Source organism: Eschscholzia californica, unplaced genomic scaffold (assembly GCF_041429995.1).
Source record: "Eschscholzia californica isolate CP2 unplaced genomic scaffold, dmEscCali1.0.p SCAF_4, whole genome shotgun sequence".
In the NCBI taxonomy this organism is placed as follows: Eukaryota; Viridiplantae; Streptophyta; class Magnoliopsida; order Ranunculales; family Papaveraceae; genus Eschscholzia; species Eschscholzia californica.
This window is the reverse complement of record NW_028238461.1, coordinates 4752673-4772996: the sequence shown is the minus strand read 5'-3', so window position 1 is coordinate 4772996 and position 20324 is coordinate 4752673. Positions and strand designations below refer to the sequence as shown.

The following is a 20324-nucleotide window of genomic DNA, read 5'->3' as shown; positions in this document are numbered from 1 at the left end:
AAGAATATATCGTGGCTGATCATTCTTTATGCCCAATGTCGCGGCCTATTTTTACCCGTAAGGTGTTTCTCTCTCCTTTCTTTTGTAGAGGTAGATAATTTGCTAACTTCCCTATATAATTCTCTTTCTTCTTCGACCTTACCGGAGTCGTTGATCAGACGGATCTTCTATCTGTTAGGAAAAATAACCTAAATAACTCGTTTAGGAAGATGAAGATAAAAGATGTGAAAGTAAAAGTAGAGACACCAAGATAATTTAACGTGGCAAAAAAACCCTCCAAGATAGAAGGTAAAAAACTATGGGACCTAGTCCAGAAATCTTCCATTATAATGATAATAATGGGTTACACAATTCTTCCCTAAAACAATAGGGGAATAACCAATTCTTCAAGATGTATAGAAACCACTCTTGGATAACAACTCTTCACCAAAACTATGGTGGATAAACTGAACAAGAAACAAACAAATAGAAATCTTTTACTCCTTACGATTTGTTCAAATCCTAGATTACCAGAGGCTGAAGAAGGTAACCACAAACTAAATTGATTCACAAGATTAATAATCTTTTTTTCTTCAAACCTATGTTCTTCTGATCATATAATTATTCGAATTTCCTCCATAGACTAAAAGCGGAAGTCTCCGTCGATACATGATGAAAAACACTGGGTTCTACCCATTGTCGAATAAATCCAACAACCTTTCGATCTAATACCTTCCAGTCTTCTTCATCCATCTTCATCGGTTTTGTACCGTGATTTTCAATGGGTGCAGCTAGGTCTTTGCCGTATAACAAATCTTCTATTTTTTTTTTACACATCAAATAGTTTTCTCCATCTAAACTTATCGTGTGATTATTATTCACTTCCATATTTATGAACAATAAATCTAATCTGAGCTCTGATACCACTTGTTAGGAAAAATAACCTAATTAACTTGTTCAGGAATATGAAGATAAACGATGTGAATGTAAAAGCAGAGATACCAAGATTATTTAACGTGACAAAAAATTCCTCCAAGATGGAAGGTAAAATAACCACGGGACCTAGTCCAGAAATCTTCCACTATGATTAAATAATGGGTTACACTCCTGGATAACAATTTTTTCCTCAACAAATAGAGGATTAACCAATTCTTCAAGATGTGTGGAAACACTCTTCGATTACCACTCTTCCCTAAACAAATAGAGGATTAACCAATTCTTCACCTAACTTGTGGTGGATAAACCAAACAAGAAACAAAAAAATAGAAATATCTTACTCCTTAGGATTTGAACACATCCTAGATCACAGAGGCTGAAGAAGACAGTCGTTGGAGTTGGTCATGACATTTTCAAGCCTTTGTTGAGGAGAGACGAGGGCTGCCAGATCTCCTCTCCTTGGCTTTTGCCAGGAGAGTTGGTTTCTCCCCGGCGGCAAACTTCTAAGAGATAACCTTCGATTTCTAACAAGTGGGTCTCATATCACCATATCTAAGTTGAAGGCCAAAACGAACAAGGTTAAATCTCCATGGTTACATCAGTGGCTTCCCCGAGGAAATCAATTAGAGATGCAGTTTTTGAGAGTGTTGGTTATTTTAATAACCATCATCATCAACACCATCACCCAAGGAGATGCTCATATGGGGGTGTTTCAGATGATGATGAGAGAAAACTTGTCTATTCTCTTTTAATGTATTAAAGAGATCAATCCCTCTCTATCTCAGAAAGGTCTTTTATGGGGGTTTTAATAAGTTTCTTTCTTTCTCTCTCTCTCTATATCGTGTTTTATCTTGAAAGATATGCTTTTTGATCTCTTCGGAACAAGAAGTTGAAATCAAAGAGGAGTAGAAGCAATTGACTGATGAAGAATCTACAGATCCGGCGATTAAACTTTTCGGAACAACCATTCCGGTCCAAGATCAATGTCAGATTATGGTTGATTCTGTTAAGAAATCCGATCTTAAAGTTCAGACTCCGGTCATATTTAAAGATAAGGGATGGAGAAGCATAGAGAGATCATGTCAGATCGGTTTTCCGACGATGACGACGTTTTCCCGGCGACGGCTCCCGACGGTTATGGCGGTTTTCCGGCGACGCGGCGGTTATCCGGTATCGACGACGGTTTCCGGCGGCAAGGCGATGGTTTTTAGTTTTTTTTCGTTATTTTTGTCGGATCTTTAGGATCCTTTTGTCAGATCTTTAGGGTCTCTTTTCTCGGATCTTTAGGATCCCAATAGTGTCTGTGTCTAGTCCCATTTCTTTCTCTTCATGAGGCACTTTGCATTTAAAGGTATGTAACTCTCATGAAGTTTTCAGAGGAGAGAAATAAATGATGTATCATCCATGTAAACAATGTGATTTTATCACTTATTAATGGAAATGTTTCCATTCAAAAAAAAAAAAAACTTTCTTGTCAGGATATCTTTTTACCCAATAAAAGTGCAACGGAGCAGTAACGACGAGGTTTTTCCTTCGTCCAAAACCCTTAACATTTCTACATCCCTAAACATCTCTACATTTATGTATATGTTTGTACTTCAATTTTGTTCTATTATTGTTTCTTATTACGCTTTTTGATTTTTAGTTCTTCTCTAGGGCTTCTCTTTTGATTAAAATTACAATTTTGATTGGATCAACAGAGTTTGATTTTACTGAATCCAGACTTTTAATTTGTAGTTTCTCATTTTGTAGCAGGAGGATGCTGAGATGTTGGTTCCCCATTCGGAGTTAGTTGAAGCTCCACAACAGATGGAAGGTAATCTTCATTTATACTTCATTTTTTCTTATGTGATTATTGGTTCGTAGTTAGGTTATAAGGTTTCAGTTTTTGGTTTCTAAAGAGTTTGGATTTGGAAAATTTGTTGATATCTTAGTGATCCTAAAGTAGGTCGTAGTTTTGAACAGCAGAAGGCAATCTTAGTTTCTTTCAATTTTTGTTGCAGTTGAAAAAGCAGAAGCTGCTAGTACAGTGGAAAACCAGCCAGTTGAGAATCCTCCATCTTCAAGATTCAGCTGGACTATTAAAAAGTTTTCTAGGTTAACCACTAAGAAACATTATTCTGATGTTTTCATGGTTGGTTCTTATAAATGGTATGTCGACTTTCTCCCTCATTTGCTCATGATTTATTTAGAGTACTTTTAACACTCGATAAAAAAAATGATCAGCTTATGGTATGTAATTTTCACTTTTATTTGTTAGGCGGGTCCTGATTTTCCCGAAGGGAAACAAGGTTGATCACTTATCGATGTACCTAGATGCAGTGGATTCTACTAATTTTCCGTACAAGTGGAGTAGGTATGCACAATTCAGTCTGGCGATTGTTAATCAAGTACGTAGCAAGTGCACATTAACAAAAGGTATCCTCCTTGTTGTTTTCGTATCTAGGAATGATATGGTCTATTCTGATAGTGAATGGCGTCTTTTCTTTTTCTTCTCCCAATGGCTCCAATGAGTGGTAAATGGTAACTAGACATGCGAGGCTTTGAAAAGCTTAAAGCATGTTTCTCTAGGACATTATTTGTGAACATGGAGAATTTCTTTTCTATCTCTTCTTATTTCTTCTGTTTCTTGCTTTCTTGGCGAGGACCTGATGGAAATGTACCTTAATGTTTCACTGCTTATTTGCTACAAACATTATAGAATTTTTGAGTCATTCATATCTGTGTTTCTATTTTTGATAATCCGATGACATTTTTTTGCCTAACTGGTCCAAGTAGTACATCCGTTTAGTCTATAGATCATAGTTTCCTTGTGTTACTTTAGACTGTCTCATCACAGTTTCTGATGACAAGAAACATGTTGATTCTTACATATTTCAGTACAAATGATTCATGTCACTTGTATTCTAATAATTAAATACTTACCTTTGTGCATTTGCAGATTCACAACACCGATTTACTGCACAAGAAAGTGATTGGGGTTTTACAAAGTTCATGCCTCTGAGTGAACTATATGATCCCGGTAGAGGATATCTTGTGAATGACACTTGTATAGTTGAAGCAGAGGTTATCGTCGGTAAGGTCATAGACTACAATGCATAGGATTCTAGACAGGAAATAGGTTAATGTTGGTCTCAAGAATCAAGGAGCAACCTGTTTTCATCTTCCCCTCCCTCTCTCTCTCTCTCTCTCAAGTCTGAAATTGACTTCTTATGAGATTTTTCATGGTTTTGGTTTCCAGGGCAAACAATGGCACCAAAACGCGCTCCTTTAGAAGATCCGTGTGCTGGTTCCGATGAAGAAATCGGATCTGAAGATTTTAATGAATCGGAAGGAGAAGAGGAAGAAGGGAAAGGAGCAACTGACAGTGACTCAAATTCCGACGAATCTGATGAAATTCCCAAATCAGTTTCAAAATCTCAAGAAAACCTTTCTTCTGATGATGAAGAAGAGGAGTCAAATTCTGATGATGAAGAAGAGTCAGCATCTGATGAGGAAGAATCAACATTGCATCCCTTAGAAGTCTGCCGAAACAATAACCACAAAGGTAAGTTTGTTAACATCCTCTATTTCATTTGTTGTTTTTTCCAAGGAATGAAATCTTGGTTACAGTGGAAATTGTGGTCGGTCCAAAAGTGGAAACATTTCATGGAAATATTTCGATCAGTGTGGAAATTTTACAATCTGCAGGAATGATAGAAATATGTTGCAATGAAATTATTTATTGAAAATAACACCCATAAAAAACATTTGTAACAAAGACATGATATAAGGGGCAACAATGAAAAAAAGTTGGATAGATTTTTGAGAAAATCTATTAATTTGAGGGCTAATATGCAATAAAACAGTTTCTTTTGGGGGCTAAATTGAATTATATATTGAAAATAACTCCCAAAAAATAATGTTGTTACTGTAGTTTGTTAATGTTAGGGTAAATTTGCAATCTCATAGTCATATTAGGGGGTTAACTTCAACAAAAACAAACTCAAACAGTTATAGTAGGGGGTAAACATTAAAACCCTGAAAACAAGACAAAAAATCTAGCATGATATACTTTTTTAGTTGCAAAAACCAACCCTTAAAAAACCCTAATCGTAAAACCCCAAAAGCCAAAATCGCGTCTACTCAGCCGAGACTCTCCTTCCTCTATTTCCCTCTCTAGGGTCTTTTTGGCAAAATCAAGAGAGATTTTAAGACATGTATAAGAAATCAAGAGATCAAAGATTTGAGAAGATATAATGAATCAATATCCTGAAAAATGAAGAAGATACATATGAAGGTAAGTTATGCTCTACTTTTGGGTTGAATTATGTTAGGGTTTTGTAGATCGATCGAATCTTTCGAAACCTGGTGAGTTGTTTCAAATTTCGTGTTAGATTTTGTTTCGCTTCTATGGAGTGAAAAACCAAACAGTTACGGTCATTTCGACCAAAATTTTTTGACTTTTTTGCTCCTTGGTTTTCTCTTGACTAATTCCAACTATCCTAAACTCAAATTTTGGTGAAGTAACATCTTCAATGTTTAAAACAACATTTGTACGACCTGATGCGGTTTTCTTTGACAATGTAAGGCGGTAAAGAGGTGTAGCTTCATTCTCATATGTTTTAACCTAGTTATATTATTTATTCTATAATAGTATATTTTATTGAATTTGTCTGTAGTACTGCAAAAAATAAATGTTTGATAGTAAAGTTAAAGGATATGAATTCTTTCGGTCACTTCTACCCGTTTGACTACCTCTAGAAGTTAAAGAAAAACAAAGAAAGTTACTACAACACCGAGGCCTAAGTTTTGATGCGGTACACTTATATTTTGCCTTGCGACGACTCGATACGCATCTTATGCGCCTTTTTAAGCATTTAATGTATTTAACATAAAGATAGTATTTTCTTTTTGAAACTTTGAATAAATATATTGAAAGAAAGAAAACATGTACAGGAGGGGATGCTAGGACATGGAAACTTTCACGACATCCACGCCTCCCAATTAACTACTACATCGCAATAAGAAATAGACTTATAAGATATAATTCTTTTTGCCCATAAGTAGATAGTCCTTTTTGACATCCTCTATATCTATGGAGCTGGACAAATTCATGTCCTTGAAAACTTTGTTATTACGGTCAATCCAAATGCTCCAAGTGATGGCAGCTGGAATAAGCTCCCAAATCTCCCTTCTGTTCTTGGATTTATACATCCCGTCCCAGTGCTCTACCAGCTGATTGATCGTCCTAGGCCTACATCATTGCACCTTGAGAGAGGCCGTGAAGTAGTTCCAAAGGCCCTCAGCCACTTCACAAGACAAAAAGATATGATATAAACTTTCTTCTTCCTTTTTGCATAAGATACGTCTACTGGTTAGAACAAAACCCCTTCTCTTAAGGGTATCCATTGTTGTCAGCCTGTTGAAAAGCATGGCCCAGAGCAAGAAACTTACTCTAGGAGGGATTGATGGGCGCCAAATTAAATTCTCTTAAAACGAGCTTAAGATATGATGGCCCTTGTTCAATCGATGATAGCAATTGCTAACACTAAGCTTCTCCTTTTCTTTGGATTTCCATACCCTCTTGTCTGGGCTATCTTACGGTTTCAAATTTTGAAGCGAGGCCTGTAAAGAGATAAAACTGATAATTTCCCAGTCGTTGAGATTTCTCCTAGTTCTGATATCCCAAATCTGCTGATCCAAATTGAAGAACTTGTCCACTTTACCTTTCTTCTTTGAAGCTACAACGTAAATCTCTAGGAAACTATCTTTTAAACAAGAGTTCCTTAGCCACCAATCTTCCCAAAAATCAATGGATTTATCGTTGCCCAGATCCCATTTCGTTAAAGTCTGGAAGTTTGAAGAGAACTTTTGAATACCTTTCCTGACCCCACAACCGTAGGGTGACTGTTTGAATTTGGTTTGCCATTCCTTAAGTGTTTTGCCATATTTATCCTTGATAAGTTCTCTCTAGAGTGCACCTTGTTCATGGTCACACCTCCGAAGCCATTTGATAAGCAAAGTTTGATTCATTATTTTGAGATTCTTGATTCCTAACCCTCCTTTGGAACGAGAAGTACAAACTAACTGCCAGGTTGCCCAATGCATACGTTTGTGATCTGAGGAACCGTCCCACAGGAAGTTACACATTTTGCGATCTATCTCCTTCAAGATCCCAACCGGCATTGAATAAAGTGAAAGGTAATAAACAAGTAAAGCTTGAAGTACTGATTTAATCAACGTGATTTTGCCTCCTCTAGAAAGGATTTGGCCTTTCCAAGCTGCAAGCTTTTTATTCACTCTCACTATAACAGGCGCCCAGAGGCTTTGGCTTTATATCTCACTCTCAGAGGCAATCCCAAATAAGTAACAGGAAGGGGCCCCTCTTGACAACCGAATTCCTTAATCATTTCGTGGTTCAAATTGTTATCCCCTACTTGAAGTAACTTGTAGATATAAGATTTATTCAAATTTACCTTGAGGTCTGAAGCAATCTCATACCAAATCAGGACGTCTCTCAATCTTCTAAGCTGGTTTTGATCCTCTTCTATAAAGAATAAAGTGTCGTCTGCGAACTGGAGTTGGTTTATACTTCTACCATCAACTGGTACTTTGAACCCCATAATCTAAGCCTTTTTCCTCAGCTTGATGAAGACACGTAAAGATAGTATGAGGTACCTTCAAACTATTATATCTTGAATTTAAAGAATAATTAGGTCAAACGCCACAACCCATACCCATCTGACCCACGCTTGCAAATAACCCGCCAGGGATGATAAGAACCCCAGAGGGATTCCATCAAAGACCTAACTCAGAACTAAATGGAAGAATCCCATCTTTTTATTTACTTTCAATAACCTTCAATAGTGATGAGAGATGAAGATGGTTGTTGCTGGGGAAGAGATGGTAGTTGTGGTTGTGTTGGTGAAAGAGAGGAAAGATGAGACTTTTGTTTTAATTTGTTTTTTTTTCTATGATGGTCACTGGCAAAGGGGCGGCCGATAACCGTCTGCCCACGAGGATAAAAGTGGAGAAGAAAAAATGACATGGAGTAGCGAGAAATATATAAGATAACCAAAAGAATTGAAGAATATAATGAAATAAAATTAAGTCAAACATCACATGGACAAAGTTGAAACATTACATAATATTAGGGTAAAAAAGGAACCAGGGCCAAAACGGCCCGTTAGTCACAAATTGGGGCCTAAAATGGAGCTTACGTGTATGAAGTATGAACTCTGAAGAAGGTTGTAGCTTGTGAATAGCATAATGCATTCTTAGGTAGTTATTTTTCTTTTCTCATTTCATATCTGAAATCCAATTAGTGGAATAAAGTGATTTGATTCAGATTTCAAGGTGTTTGGTTTTGTCTACTCGAAATGTTTGACTCGTACAAAAGACTGGTTTGGGTTGATTTATGGGTCCATTTGAGTTGGACTAGTCAGATCTGGAGTTCTGGACAATGAGAAACAAAAATAAACACCACCTTAGTCTCACTTTTTCTCTTTTCTTTGCTTGCTGCAGTGGCACGAGTAGACAGTGTTAGTAAAGTGGGAAATCAGCCAGTTAAGTATTCTTCATTAACGAGATTCACATTTACTACAAAACACTTTTCATAATCCGATTTTTCCAAACATGAAGTGACATCTCAAAAAACTCTTACTAAGCCGTCTACCATGTTACAGATTGGAATTATGAAAGATCAAGAAGAAATTGAGCACACGAAGAAGCAGAAAACAGAGGCTGGCCTCTATACTATTATAAAGGTGTGATTCTCAACCTTCTTCTCTATATATCTTTGATATGTTTTAAGTACGAATGTTAATTAGTCAATATGATTCCTCTAGGTTGCACGGAATGAGGACCTTTTTGAACAGATTGGGAAGCATATATATTTTGATCTTGTTGATTACGACAAAGTTTGCAGTTTCTGTATCCCGAATCAGATGCCTTTTAACCTTTTTAAGGTAATATTGTATATCATAAAGTTAATATTAGTTTTGTAATCCACTTCACGAGCTTATGGTCAATCAGACTTTGTTATGTCGCTCTTCTTATCTTTTTACTCTAATTAAAACATTTACAGCTAGTTTCTTATTTTTGTTTGGAGACTATTGTGTCATTTGTTGATTATGCTGCAAGTCATTTGTTCATTTCATAATTATGTCACCGTTCCTTATAGCAATGATAAGCAACCAATGCTTCCTTATTTTCTTCTGCAGTAGCGTGGAGTTATTCTGCAGAAATTTTTGCAATTGTCATTGGAAGAGTACAACCACTGCTGCTTATAGCAATGATAAACCTTTGAACTCGTGCTTTTAAATCTACAAAATTGTAATGCATTTGTCATCTTTAGAAGATTTCACGTTTTCGTTTTCTTAAAGATATAAGTTATCTATTGAGAATGAAGTAATCGAAATAAAAAATCTCCCGTAATATCTCGATTGAAGCATCTGATACAAAGATCCCAAGTAAGAATATCCTTATTACATAACTAAATAACAAAAGGTTTGTACGGGAAGTGTTAATAATCAATTAATGGTAATGTTGGATTCCTTTTATTTGTAATATATGGTTTGTCTAATTAGAGGTGGTGAGCAGGAGGAGGTTGCAAAAACGTTTGGTGTACCTGTGAAACTTCAGCGTTTCTGGCTATGGGCAAAGCGCAAAAATGACACATATCGTCCTCACCGTTCATTGACACGACAAGAGGAAACACAATCCGTAAATATTATGTCATTTTACTTATGCTATGCACCATTTGTTTTCTGATTGCTGCTGTGTTTTTAACTTGGCCTTTGGGTTAGGAAATGGTTATACTTTTTTTTAACATGTATGTTACCTTTAGGAGCTTACTTTTTAACTATGTGAAGATCATGGTACTAAGTGTCGACATATTTCCCCTGAATTGATCAAAATATATCCATTTCCAACCCCACAAAGAGGAAATGTCACTTTTGTTTCCCTTTGCATATATTTCCATCGAGATGACTGAAATAACGAAACTTTTTGATGAACAATATGTTTTGCCTGAAATTTGGAGAAAGTTATAGGGAAAATTCAATGTTTTGAAGATTATTTTCTTGTCCACCCTAAATTGAGGAGAAAAAGCGACGAGGTAAAAGATGAACTAGTTGAGATAATTGAACTCAGAAATAGATATGAAGAGAAAATGGAGAATAATTGAACTCATAAATAGATCTAAAGGGAGAGACTGAGACTTTTGAGCATTTTCATCTGTCTATTCAAATCTTATGCATCAGATGAACAAATAAAATTAGGGTTTGATTATCTTTTACTTCGTTAGAAATTAGATATCTATGGTAACACTTGGTTTACACTTAAATGTTGGGCTCAGCAGAGGTAATGATCCAAGATATGACATTTTAGGAGGATGATCTACTTAAGTACATGACCCCCTCACATGAAACTTAGAATGTGTCCATCGTTTGCATAATATTTCCGTATTTTCAGTTTTTTTTATTCTTTCAATACCATTTTTTTCTTTTCAACAGACCAAAATTTATACCAAAATCAAAATATAATATGTTGGACTGACATGTTGAAATAAAATACATTGCCTTTAAAATTAAATTCTTCAAATGAAAGAACAAATATGGAAGGAAGAGTACATTAAATAAGACTACCAACTGTCTGCAAAATCTTATTATTCCATCGTTAATTTTTACTTTATATTACTATTACATTGGATTCCTTTTTATGCCACATTTTATATAGATTGATAGGATTTTTCTATTAAATGTGAACTTTCGCTACTTAGAAGTTGTGTTATATCAATTTGTCAGTGTTCAACACAGATGCCATTTTTGGCAAGCAGCTTCAAATTATTTTTATTTTTATTTTTTACGGGTTTACCTTCGATGAGGGGATGTTTGAGATTTAATTAGGAGTTTGTTAGGCTAGTGGACCATATATTTCAAAGTTTCACTTTCTTCAAAAAGATCTTTCTTGTGGCTTATGCCTCTTGAGACAAAACAAAGTGAGTGGAATTCAGATTTGCTGATCTGCATGTTGGATATCTGAATGGTGTGGAATTATGCAGCACATGAGCTTATGGCAATTCACTGTGTCACTGTAGGTTGAACAGTTGGTAAAGAATAATGTGCACAATGCAGAACTTAAGTTGTTTTTGGAAGTAAAACTTGCGACGGTAATTATTCTTATGTAAATTTATTATCTGATTTACATTCCTAATTCTAGGGTGGCATGTCATGCTGGGTGCCTGTCTTGGGCTATTCCTTTTTGTAGCTTTACTGACTTCTGTAATTACATGCATCTTGAGTTAAAAGTTGTACCCTTTTCTCAGCCTGACCAGACTACAGGAGATATGCTCCTTTTCTTCAAACATTATGATCCTGAAAAAGAAGAACTCAGGTATTCAGTTTTGACTTACCAATCAATTCAACTAGTTCAAAGTTACATGCGCCTTGAGTTATGAAACCCTTCCGTGACATCAGGTACCTAGGAAGTTTTTTCGTGAAGAGTCGTGGTAAGCCTTATGATATCTTCAGAAAGCTGAAGGATATGGTTGGGTTTGATGTCAATCAGAAAATAGGAATCTACAAGGTTAGTTTTTCTTTAGATAGGTGCACTCATTTACTTGTCCACGGGTCATTTTGCACACCTCAAGATCAGTTGCCGCAGATGTATCTCACTGTAACATCTTCTGCGCCAGGAGATAAAGTTTGAGTCCAAGGTCATGTGTAAGCCCCTCAACAGGACAGAAAGATTCGACTCCCAGGTAATGTAGATGCACGACCCGGTATTCCATTGCAATAACATTGTTTCAGACTTCGATGTCTCTTAATTTTTCAGTCTGTTTTCACTTCATTTATGTATGCATTGCAGCTTCAAAACGGGGATATTATATTTTTCCAGAAACACATCTTCATTAAGTATAAGCAGCGATATATGAATCCTGATGTTCCTTCTTTTCTGGAATATGTTCATAGTTGGCAGGTATGTATAACCGAAATTTATTCTAACATTTCTGTGGGAATTCAAAAACTAGTGTAGCAGATCTGGTACAAAGAACCTGAGAGATGGCGGCTCTGAAAAAGTAAATGGATCAAATTTCTTATTTGAGTGAATGTCGGTGCAGGCATAAAGTGTAGTAGATCTATTGAGCCAGTTTTGGAAAATATCAGCGATATATGAAAGTGAACTAGGTGTAGCCCATTCCATTGGCACGATGAAACTGAAAATAAAATTGCTGAATAATTTAAATGAAAAATGATATAACCTAATTGCTGATTTGGCATGAGAGGTTTTAGAGAGAGAAAACACTTTTAAAGTTATATTTTAGTGGGAGAGACTTTAGAGCATCTCCAATGCAACACCCAATCTTAAAAACTTTGAGTGCCGCAGGATTGTAGAGTTTTTTCTTAAGAACTCTCTCTAATGCAACACTCAATTTAGATCTCTAAGATGATGTGGAAGCAGTTAAATAGAGATATCTCAAGAGAATACATTATTTCTAGACTGTCCTCTACTCCTCTTGAGATATCTCTAGTTGTCCAACTTATCAACATTTGGGTGTAAACCAATAGAAATCAAGTCAAGGGTGGAGCTGTTAGTAGGCTGATCCGAGCTGCAGCCCGGGTCAACCTACTAAAGAATAAAGCAAAGTAGCTCTCATCAAAAGCATGGGCTTGGTAAGATGGTATGGTGGTAGGCTGTTCACTTCATTGGGCACGAGATCAAACCCCAGCTGCTGCATTTTTGGTCCTTTCTTTTGCATACCAACAACATTAATTTTAAGGGCCTGTTTGGTTTCTTATTTCCTAAAGAAGATCTCAATTCTTCAAATTATATTTATTTTCTCTTAGACTTTAATTCTTATCACACTAATCAAATACAACATATCAAACTATCTATTGCCCTATCATTAGATACAAATATGGGGATAATGGAGTTATAGACAGTTTGACCTATTGTACAAATTTCTCATTTACGTAATACCAATTAGCACATGAGTTTATATAAAATGAGTTAGAAATTCACATGATATTACATAGAGATTGAAACGTATTTTTGCGCTCTTAATATAATTTTTTTTATCGACTTTAATTTTTGCAGCCGGGGCCTGCGCAAATTTCTGCCTCCGCCTCTCAATCAAGTCTTCTTATATTTTTCGGAATAACTAATTATTTTTTTTACAAAAATAACTAGGCCACATAAGTAAATATAACGAGTTTAGAGTTTTGCATTGGAGACACAAAAGAATTGAGAAACTCTATTTCGCCACCTAGGAATGAGAATCTCAACTGAAACTTGACACATGACTAATAGAGATTATTTTCAGTTTTGCATTGGAGATGCTCTTAGGGTTGGTTATATTTTGGAGGGAGACATTTTAGGGGATGTCATATTTTAGGGGAAAATATGAGGTAAATTCAACCGTAAGATTAAGAAGATTAATTATCAAACTATCAAAGTAGTTATGGAGAAACTGAAATTAATTACGGGCTGTGAGAGAAAATGAGGCGAAATGTGGGAAATAATCTTGTTTTTTTTTTTTTAAATTGAGACCATTAGATCAAACGTATGTAGACTGAAAGACTGTATGATATGAAGAAAAGAAAACTAAGTGATTGCGTGGAGCTAACTTATATGCATTTTCATTATTGTTGTGCACTTTCTATGCAACAAGATTATGTTATGAAGCCTGTGTGAGACATTTAACTACTCCTACTGTCCTACCTATTTGCTTTGATTCAAATTCGGACATTTTATCTCCAAAGCTTCTTCTGCTTGTTTCTCTAATTTCCCAAGTGAAATGTGCAGGACACTGATTTAAGAATTTTTTGCATTGAAAATTTCCATTATTGCTAGTCATCTAATTTCTTTGAATTCATTGAGTAGACCTCACAATACTAACTTTTAATGTAACTGTCCTTAGGTTGTCCATTTCCAAGCTCTTGGGAAATCGAAGGAAGAGAATTTTTGTCTTAAGCTGTAAGTACTTCCATTTCCAAAAAAGTTATCTCCCAATAAGAAGAAACAATTGAATTTGTGAACAAAACTAATGAAGTTCAGAAAAACATACAAAAGAAAATCCAGATTTTGTAAACGAAGTTGAATTTGTTTTGTATTCAGAATAGATAATATTCAGAAAGATAATATTCAGAAAGATATATGACACTACAAATCACTATGAAAACAAACGCGCTAACCACAAAACCGCGAAAAGTTGATGAAAAGTTCTTGTTGGGATGGTTGACGTAAGTACGTAACCTTTTTCTAATTTTCCAGTTTCAAGACAGAACGCATGTTGTTTAAGAACAGCAGCACAGGCATGTGCTGAAATTACGTAAAATCAGGGAGATTACGCGTTGTGGTACCGTAAGGCCGTACATGCTTTTGGACTAATTTAGCTTCTATTGTCCAGGTGGACCTTTCCCTTATATATAGGCTTTTCGTGGACCTAGAAAGCATCGCCTCTTTATTTATTTTGAACAAAGGAATTTTTTTATTATTATTATTGTTATTATTATTATTATTTGACAAAGGACTCCAAGAGTCATTACGTTCATTACATGGCATTGATTACATCATGAGGATACAATGTTTGAAATGCAATGAGCACATACACCGCCATAATTGACACCTGGACCCCTAAAGGCCATATAAAGACCCTTAGAGGCCATCCTAAGGGGCCGTAAATACCATCTTCACTACCTTATTTAGTGCCCTATAATGACATGAATAAATTTGGGGAATTTCAGCTCCACCAAGACTCGAAACCTTGACATCCGAGGACTTAAGAGTGGATGCAAACCACTAGCCCAAAGGCCCATCTTCTATTACTATTACTATTACTATTATTATTGTTATTATGCTGTTGCTATTGTTATTGTTATTATTGTTTGTCTGTGGTTTATGTCCCTTGTTCTATGTTAAGGTCCAGGGAGAGATCAACTTATGACGATATCACCAAAAGGGTTGCTCACCATCTTGGGTTGGATGGTCGGACCAAAATCAGAATTACTCCTCACAACGGTTACACTCAGCAACCTACATCACCACTTAAGTGCCACGGTCAGTATCGTTTGTGCGATATGCTGCATTCCTGTAATCAGGTAGTTCAACGTCTTAGCTAGCTATTCCATGGCTTTTAGTAATTAATAGTTTACCCTCTGGCTGAATTCTTCTCTAAATTTCTTATCAATAGACATATATATTATATTATGAAGTCTTGGACGTCCTTCAACCCACACTAGAAGATTTGGAAACTAAGAAGGTCGCTTTTCACCATGCAACAAAATATGAAGTAAGCATATTATGATGTAAATTTTTTTTTCAGATAACATCGAAGCTGTCTAAAGATTTATTAATCTGGGTTCATTTACTCGCAGGTGGTGATTCATAGTATAAAACTTCCAGAACAAAGTACAGTAAGTGATGTGATTAAGGGCTTGAAGACAAAGGTAGCTTGCTCTAAACTTAATACATTCTTACTTAGTTCTAGTTTCTCTTTTGAATTTCAATGTGCATATTTAGAGATATAAACTATGAAGCAGAAACATTGGGTCATGGAACCCTCCTATTTATGTAAATCGTTCTGGAACAGGTCGATCTGTCTCATCCACACACAGAACTCAGATTGTTTGAAGTCTCCGATCACAAGATATATAAGGTATCTTGTTTATATTTTTTAAATAACTGTACTCATTAGGCTGAAAAAATACCTATGTCAATATTTGGCTTCTTTAGCTTATTCCTCAACAATTGATCGTGACATAGTGAAAATATATGCTTGGACTTGGAGTTATCCAATTTAGATAAACTGCTTAATTGAATCCATGAAAATGCAGTTACTTGATTGCTGATGTTATGACTTATGAGAATCTCTAGTTTTCTCTTGGAAAGAAGAAGGCCGTAGGAATCAATGCGAGATTTTTTTTTTGTGAAACTTTGAATTAATATTAGAAAAAGCGGAAGATACAAAAGGAATAAGAATTGTGACGGAAAACAGTAAAAGGCCCTGGAGAGGTAATCGGGAACCAGAAACCTCCCCAATTACATAGGAGCAACATACAAGATAGCCTCCCCCCCCCCCCCCCCCCCCACCGTCATAGGGAGGAGCAGCAAAAAAAGCACCGCCACAGAGGCTCCTAACAAGACTGAAACAGAGGGGCTTATCCCACACCGACTCTGTTTGCGAAATTTTATTGAGCAGCTGAAGGTAGAAGTTCTCAGAAATGGAAGGAATTCCAATTGCGCATGTTTATATGAAATTAAAATCCCACTATCTGTTTGTATCTTGAGGCATAAATGTAAATCGTGCATTTTGTTTCTGAGATTATTGCCTCCAATGTATTACTCCTTAGAGGTTCTCTTATTTCTCTGCCTCCACAAAACCCACTTCGTGATGCTGGGTATAGTGTGACTCGAATATATGTTTTTATGGCCTATACTGACTCAGTTCATTTTCACTTTGATGTTTTGTTGTCTTTAATTTTATATCGAAATGCTTGCAGATTTTTTCGCTTGATGAAAAGATTGAGAAGGTAGATGATAAATACAGGACTTTACGAGCAGAGGAGGTAAATTGTTGTCGGTGCGGAAAATTTCTTTACTGCAGTTCTTGTGGATTGTTGTTTACTTGTTTCAATCAGATGAATTTTTAAGCTTTTATTTTGTGTTCCATTTTCTTGTTTACCTTTACAAATGTTCTTTGCAACAGATTCCGGTGGAAGAAAAGAACTTGGGTCCTCATGATCGCTTGATTCGTGTTCATCACTTCATGAGAAACCCATCCCAGAATCTGATGGTAGATAATTTTATTAAACTAATCATTTTCCACTTCTTGTTCGTAATCATTATGTTCAAAATATCAAATCATATATGGTTGCAGCAGCAGGTTAATTTTGGGGATCCCTTCCTCTTGATTATTGACGAAAGAGATACTTTAGCGAAAGTCAAATTGCGCATACAGAAGAAATTGCAAGTCCCTGATGAGGAGTTTGTGAGGGTAAATTCTAATTTACAGCAGTTATCTTGAGCAAATGAATCATACTAGTTGATGATGCTGCACATTACTTTTCCATGACTTTTTGAGAAATGTCATATTATCATTTTTGTTGTGATGAAATTAGTGTTCGTAACTCTTGGTTCTTTAAATATTTCATCAGTGGAAGTTTGCGTATTTTTCGTTGTGTCAACCGCGCCCCATGTACCTTCAGGACTCCAACATAGTTTACAGCCTTTTTCAGGTTTGATTAACTCAACTTATGTTATACTTTCTAATCTCCTATATTTTATAATCTAGAATGATTTGCTACTACTATTGCCCTCAGAGGAAAGATGAGCGTGGAGCTTTGCAGCAGCATCTTGGGCTGGAGCACTCTGATAGTCCAATTAAAAGAGCTTCTACTGCCAACCAGGTAAGAACATGTTTTCTCGCTGATGACTTCTAGGTACAGCTGTCAGTCCCTTCATAATAAGGTTACAAATTCCAACTATCAGGCACTCTTCTGAAATATATTGAAACCATGCCCATGCAAAACCGTAAAGAGCTTTATTTGATAGCACTTATTTCTTTCAAGGATACCATAAATCTGTTCATTCCAGGGTGGGTGGGATTTTACTAGAAGTGGAATGTATGCAGCCTCCAAGTACAGAAGACAAACTAACAAATGTAGCAGTACGGAAGACTAAGATTGAAAGAAGAGCTAAGCCAGGTTTAACAACTAATATGCAGGATAAAGGCATAAAAAGAATAAATAAAGAACTAGAGAAAGACATAACAGTAATTTAGGGTTTCATTGTTTAGTAGATTATTAGAATTTTAGAACAAAGACATAAAGGCTTATATATCGGCTAGGGAAACTTTACCGGGGATGCATACTTTAAGACTCCTTATAGGACTTGAACACTTCCATAAATCCTACTTCTAATATCCTACTTGGTGCTAGATCGCCCTTCTCTCATGTGAGACTATTCTCACACGCCTCCTCACGTGTGGCTTTCTTTGAGCCTAACACGTTTTTTTTTTCTCTTTCTTTGAAGAAAGTTCGGGCTCCTGTGCTTGCTCCCCTACTTTAGAAGAGACCATACTTATCTCATACTTATTCTTGATATCCGTTAGACGCTCCATTCTTTTAAGCCCATTATGTGCCTCTCGGCTACTCTAAGGGCCCCAAGCCCATTCGGCCAAGAAGTGCCTACATCACTTGCCCACACCCTTCTAAACATTTATAAATGTGACGACAATAGGTAAGCCTTTGCTTTGAGGTGGGTTCTCTTTCTCCAACTTATTACTTATTGGACAATCTTATTCCTAAAATCTGTCTATGGCGTATTTCAGGGTATAAATCACAAGCCAATAAAGAAGACTTACAAGCGATCTAGAGGCATCTCACTGGAAAATAATGCACAACCTTGTAGCAATTCAGTGGAAGCAGAACCACAATCAGTAATAGTGCCCGAGGTTGGACACTGTTTCAATGAAGTAAATAGTGCGCAAACTAGAGCAGATTCGAAAAGAAACGAATCTCTGGACATATTGTTAGAAGCCGCGGAAGTAATACAATTAACAGAGCAATTACCAATGCAGTCAACAAAACATATACAAGAGTACGCAAGCGCTGGTCAATTGTTTGAAGAAGGGCGAAACCACACAGAAACTTTCGATGAGAAATTTGAGGACATTGGAGGCTTCAAGATTTTGAAAACACAGGCATTGTTATACAAACAGATCTGGTTAAAATATGGGCATATTGCTTCTAGCCAAATTCTCACAGCCTCGTATATAGGCCAAGTCACAATGGTTTCCGAAATAATGAAGACTATCACAGAGATGAACGAATACCGGCTCGCTGATTTGTCTTTGGCAACTATTGGTATATGGGAAGAGAAGATTAAAATGGTTGAGCTACTTAAATTCAACGTTACGTGGCTTCGCGAAAGATTTGAGAATGTCAAAAGAGATTTTCTCAACGGGGAGAATCTGAAAACCATGTTAGTAGAGGAAAAGCTCAAGTCGGTTTCAGATGCAAAGCTGCAATTAGTAATGGCAGAAGATAAGTTGAAGATGGCGCAGGACGAGTTAAAAATAGCGCAAGAGAAGGTATCTACCTTGGAAACTAGCCTCGGTCCGTTACTCTCAGAACAGCAAATATACCTTGAGAAAAGTAAGCGCTCTCTTTTCGATGGCCTTTTCTAGTGTTAGAGGTCTTGAAACAGGATTTTTGGTGTGAAAAGTTTGTAAATTATTGTCCTTTGTCTATAACTTTTTTATGTGGAGATTCTATGAAGTTAAATCAAAATTTAGCCATTTAGCCTAGACATAGAGTTAGGTATCAAGTTGAGAGCAAAACTAGATCATTTGCATGATCGTGCTCGAACAGCAAAAGCTTGCATTGCTTATGGAAAAAATTATAAGAAATCAAGGATTTCTATTGTATGTTAATAGTATAACAAATTTGAAACAGGATTTAATTAAGGCAAGACAAAAAACCCTCTAAATTCGGAATTATAAACAAATATAAAATCACACGCGTAGTGCACGAAATGATTTAAAATGATTCATTTTAGTTGTTTAAAAACTTCGTTACATTTGGTGTAACATTTTTCATTTTATTTTTAACTTTGTTCTTCATTTCCTCGTTATAGAAAATCTTGGAGATAGTAATCTCAGCCCACAACTCCTACCGGCTACTCTTCGGGCTGAGCTTAGGTCAGGCCCAAAGAGAAGTCTAGCTAATTTTGGGCCGGTCACGTATTACCTCTGGGAGCACCAATGATCATATGTTGGGTCAGATCTGGCCGTAGGTGGGATTTGCTCTTAATCTTAAGTTTTACTGGTACTTGTTCCAAATTTTATTAAGTCAAAGACATTTTGTGTTCTAGAGGCTATGTAAAGACCTTTGAGGTCATCCTATGGCGCCTAGATTTTATTAAGTCACGTCCTTACTTTATTATCCCAAATTCGATAAAATGTCATTTTTTACTTCTACTGGATGATACTTAGAAGTGGTTATCAATCACATGATGGAGGATCAACGAATATATTATTAACCTTTCCTTGTGTATTTCATCAAAAAAAGAAAAACATTTCCTTGTGTAATTTGGAAAACATAACCTCCAAAAATCATATAAAATATACGTTTTTGCGGTTAAAAGATTGAATTCAATAGTCTAAGTTAGAAGGTGAACATGTTCTGCTTATGTAGGTTTGGTTGACTGATCATAATGAACGACTAATATGATTAGGTGGTAAGGTGCCGTCTTGGACCACATGTTGATGGTCGCTAAGATAATGATGATCCCATGAATGCATATGTTCTGCTACTGATAGATCCTCTAATTTGCGAAACGTTTGTGGAAAGTGGATTTTTGGCGTACTTTAACCTTCCACGTCTCGTTGCACTATTCAGGCTTATCTTGGAACTCGGAGGACC

At 36.2% G+C, this 20324-nt stretch overlaps 1 protein-coding gene across 6 annotated transcripts; it reads left to right on the top strand.

The window, feature by feature from the left end:
* The first annotated feature begins 1274 nt into the window (after positions 1-1274).
* Positions 1275-19205, top strand: LOC147541847 (ubiquitin C-terminal hydrolase 12-like). 6 transcript variants are annotated; one of them, XM_086633538.1, is made up of 27 exons: positions 1275-1316; positions 2267-2439; positions 2572-2731; positions 2919-3066; positions 3176-3333; positions 3857-3991; positions 4157-4462; positions 8422-8462; positions 8583-8663; positions 8745-8864; positions 9499-9621; positions 10997-11068; positions 11225-11292; positions 11376-11484; positions 11594-11659; positions 11767-11877; positions 13820-13875; positions 14822-14999; positions 15092-15190; positions 15276-15347; positions 15491-15556; positions 16401-16466; positions 16607-16693; positions 16778-16894; positions 17055-17135; positions 17220-17306; positions 18230-19205. In XM_086633538.1, exons 3-27 carry the CDS (start codon positions 2683-2685, stop codon positions 19085-19087), a joined length of 3354 nt encoding a protein of 1117 aa, XP_086489664.1. In that variant the 5' UTR covers positions 1275-1316; positions 2267-2439; positions 2572-2682; the 3' UTR covers positions 19088-19205. The 6 variants fall into 6 exon arrangements, with proteins under 6 accessions (XP_086489664.1, XP_086489667.1, XP_086489662.1 ...); XM_086633541.1 differs by lacking the exon at positions 1275-1316 and having other exon boundaries at positions 2378-2439; positions 16781-16894; XM_086633536.1 differs by lacking the exon at positions 1275-1316 and having other exon boundaries at positions 2423-2498; positions 2668-2731.
* Positions 19206-20324: the final 1119 nt, after the last annotated feature.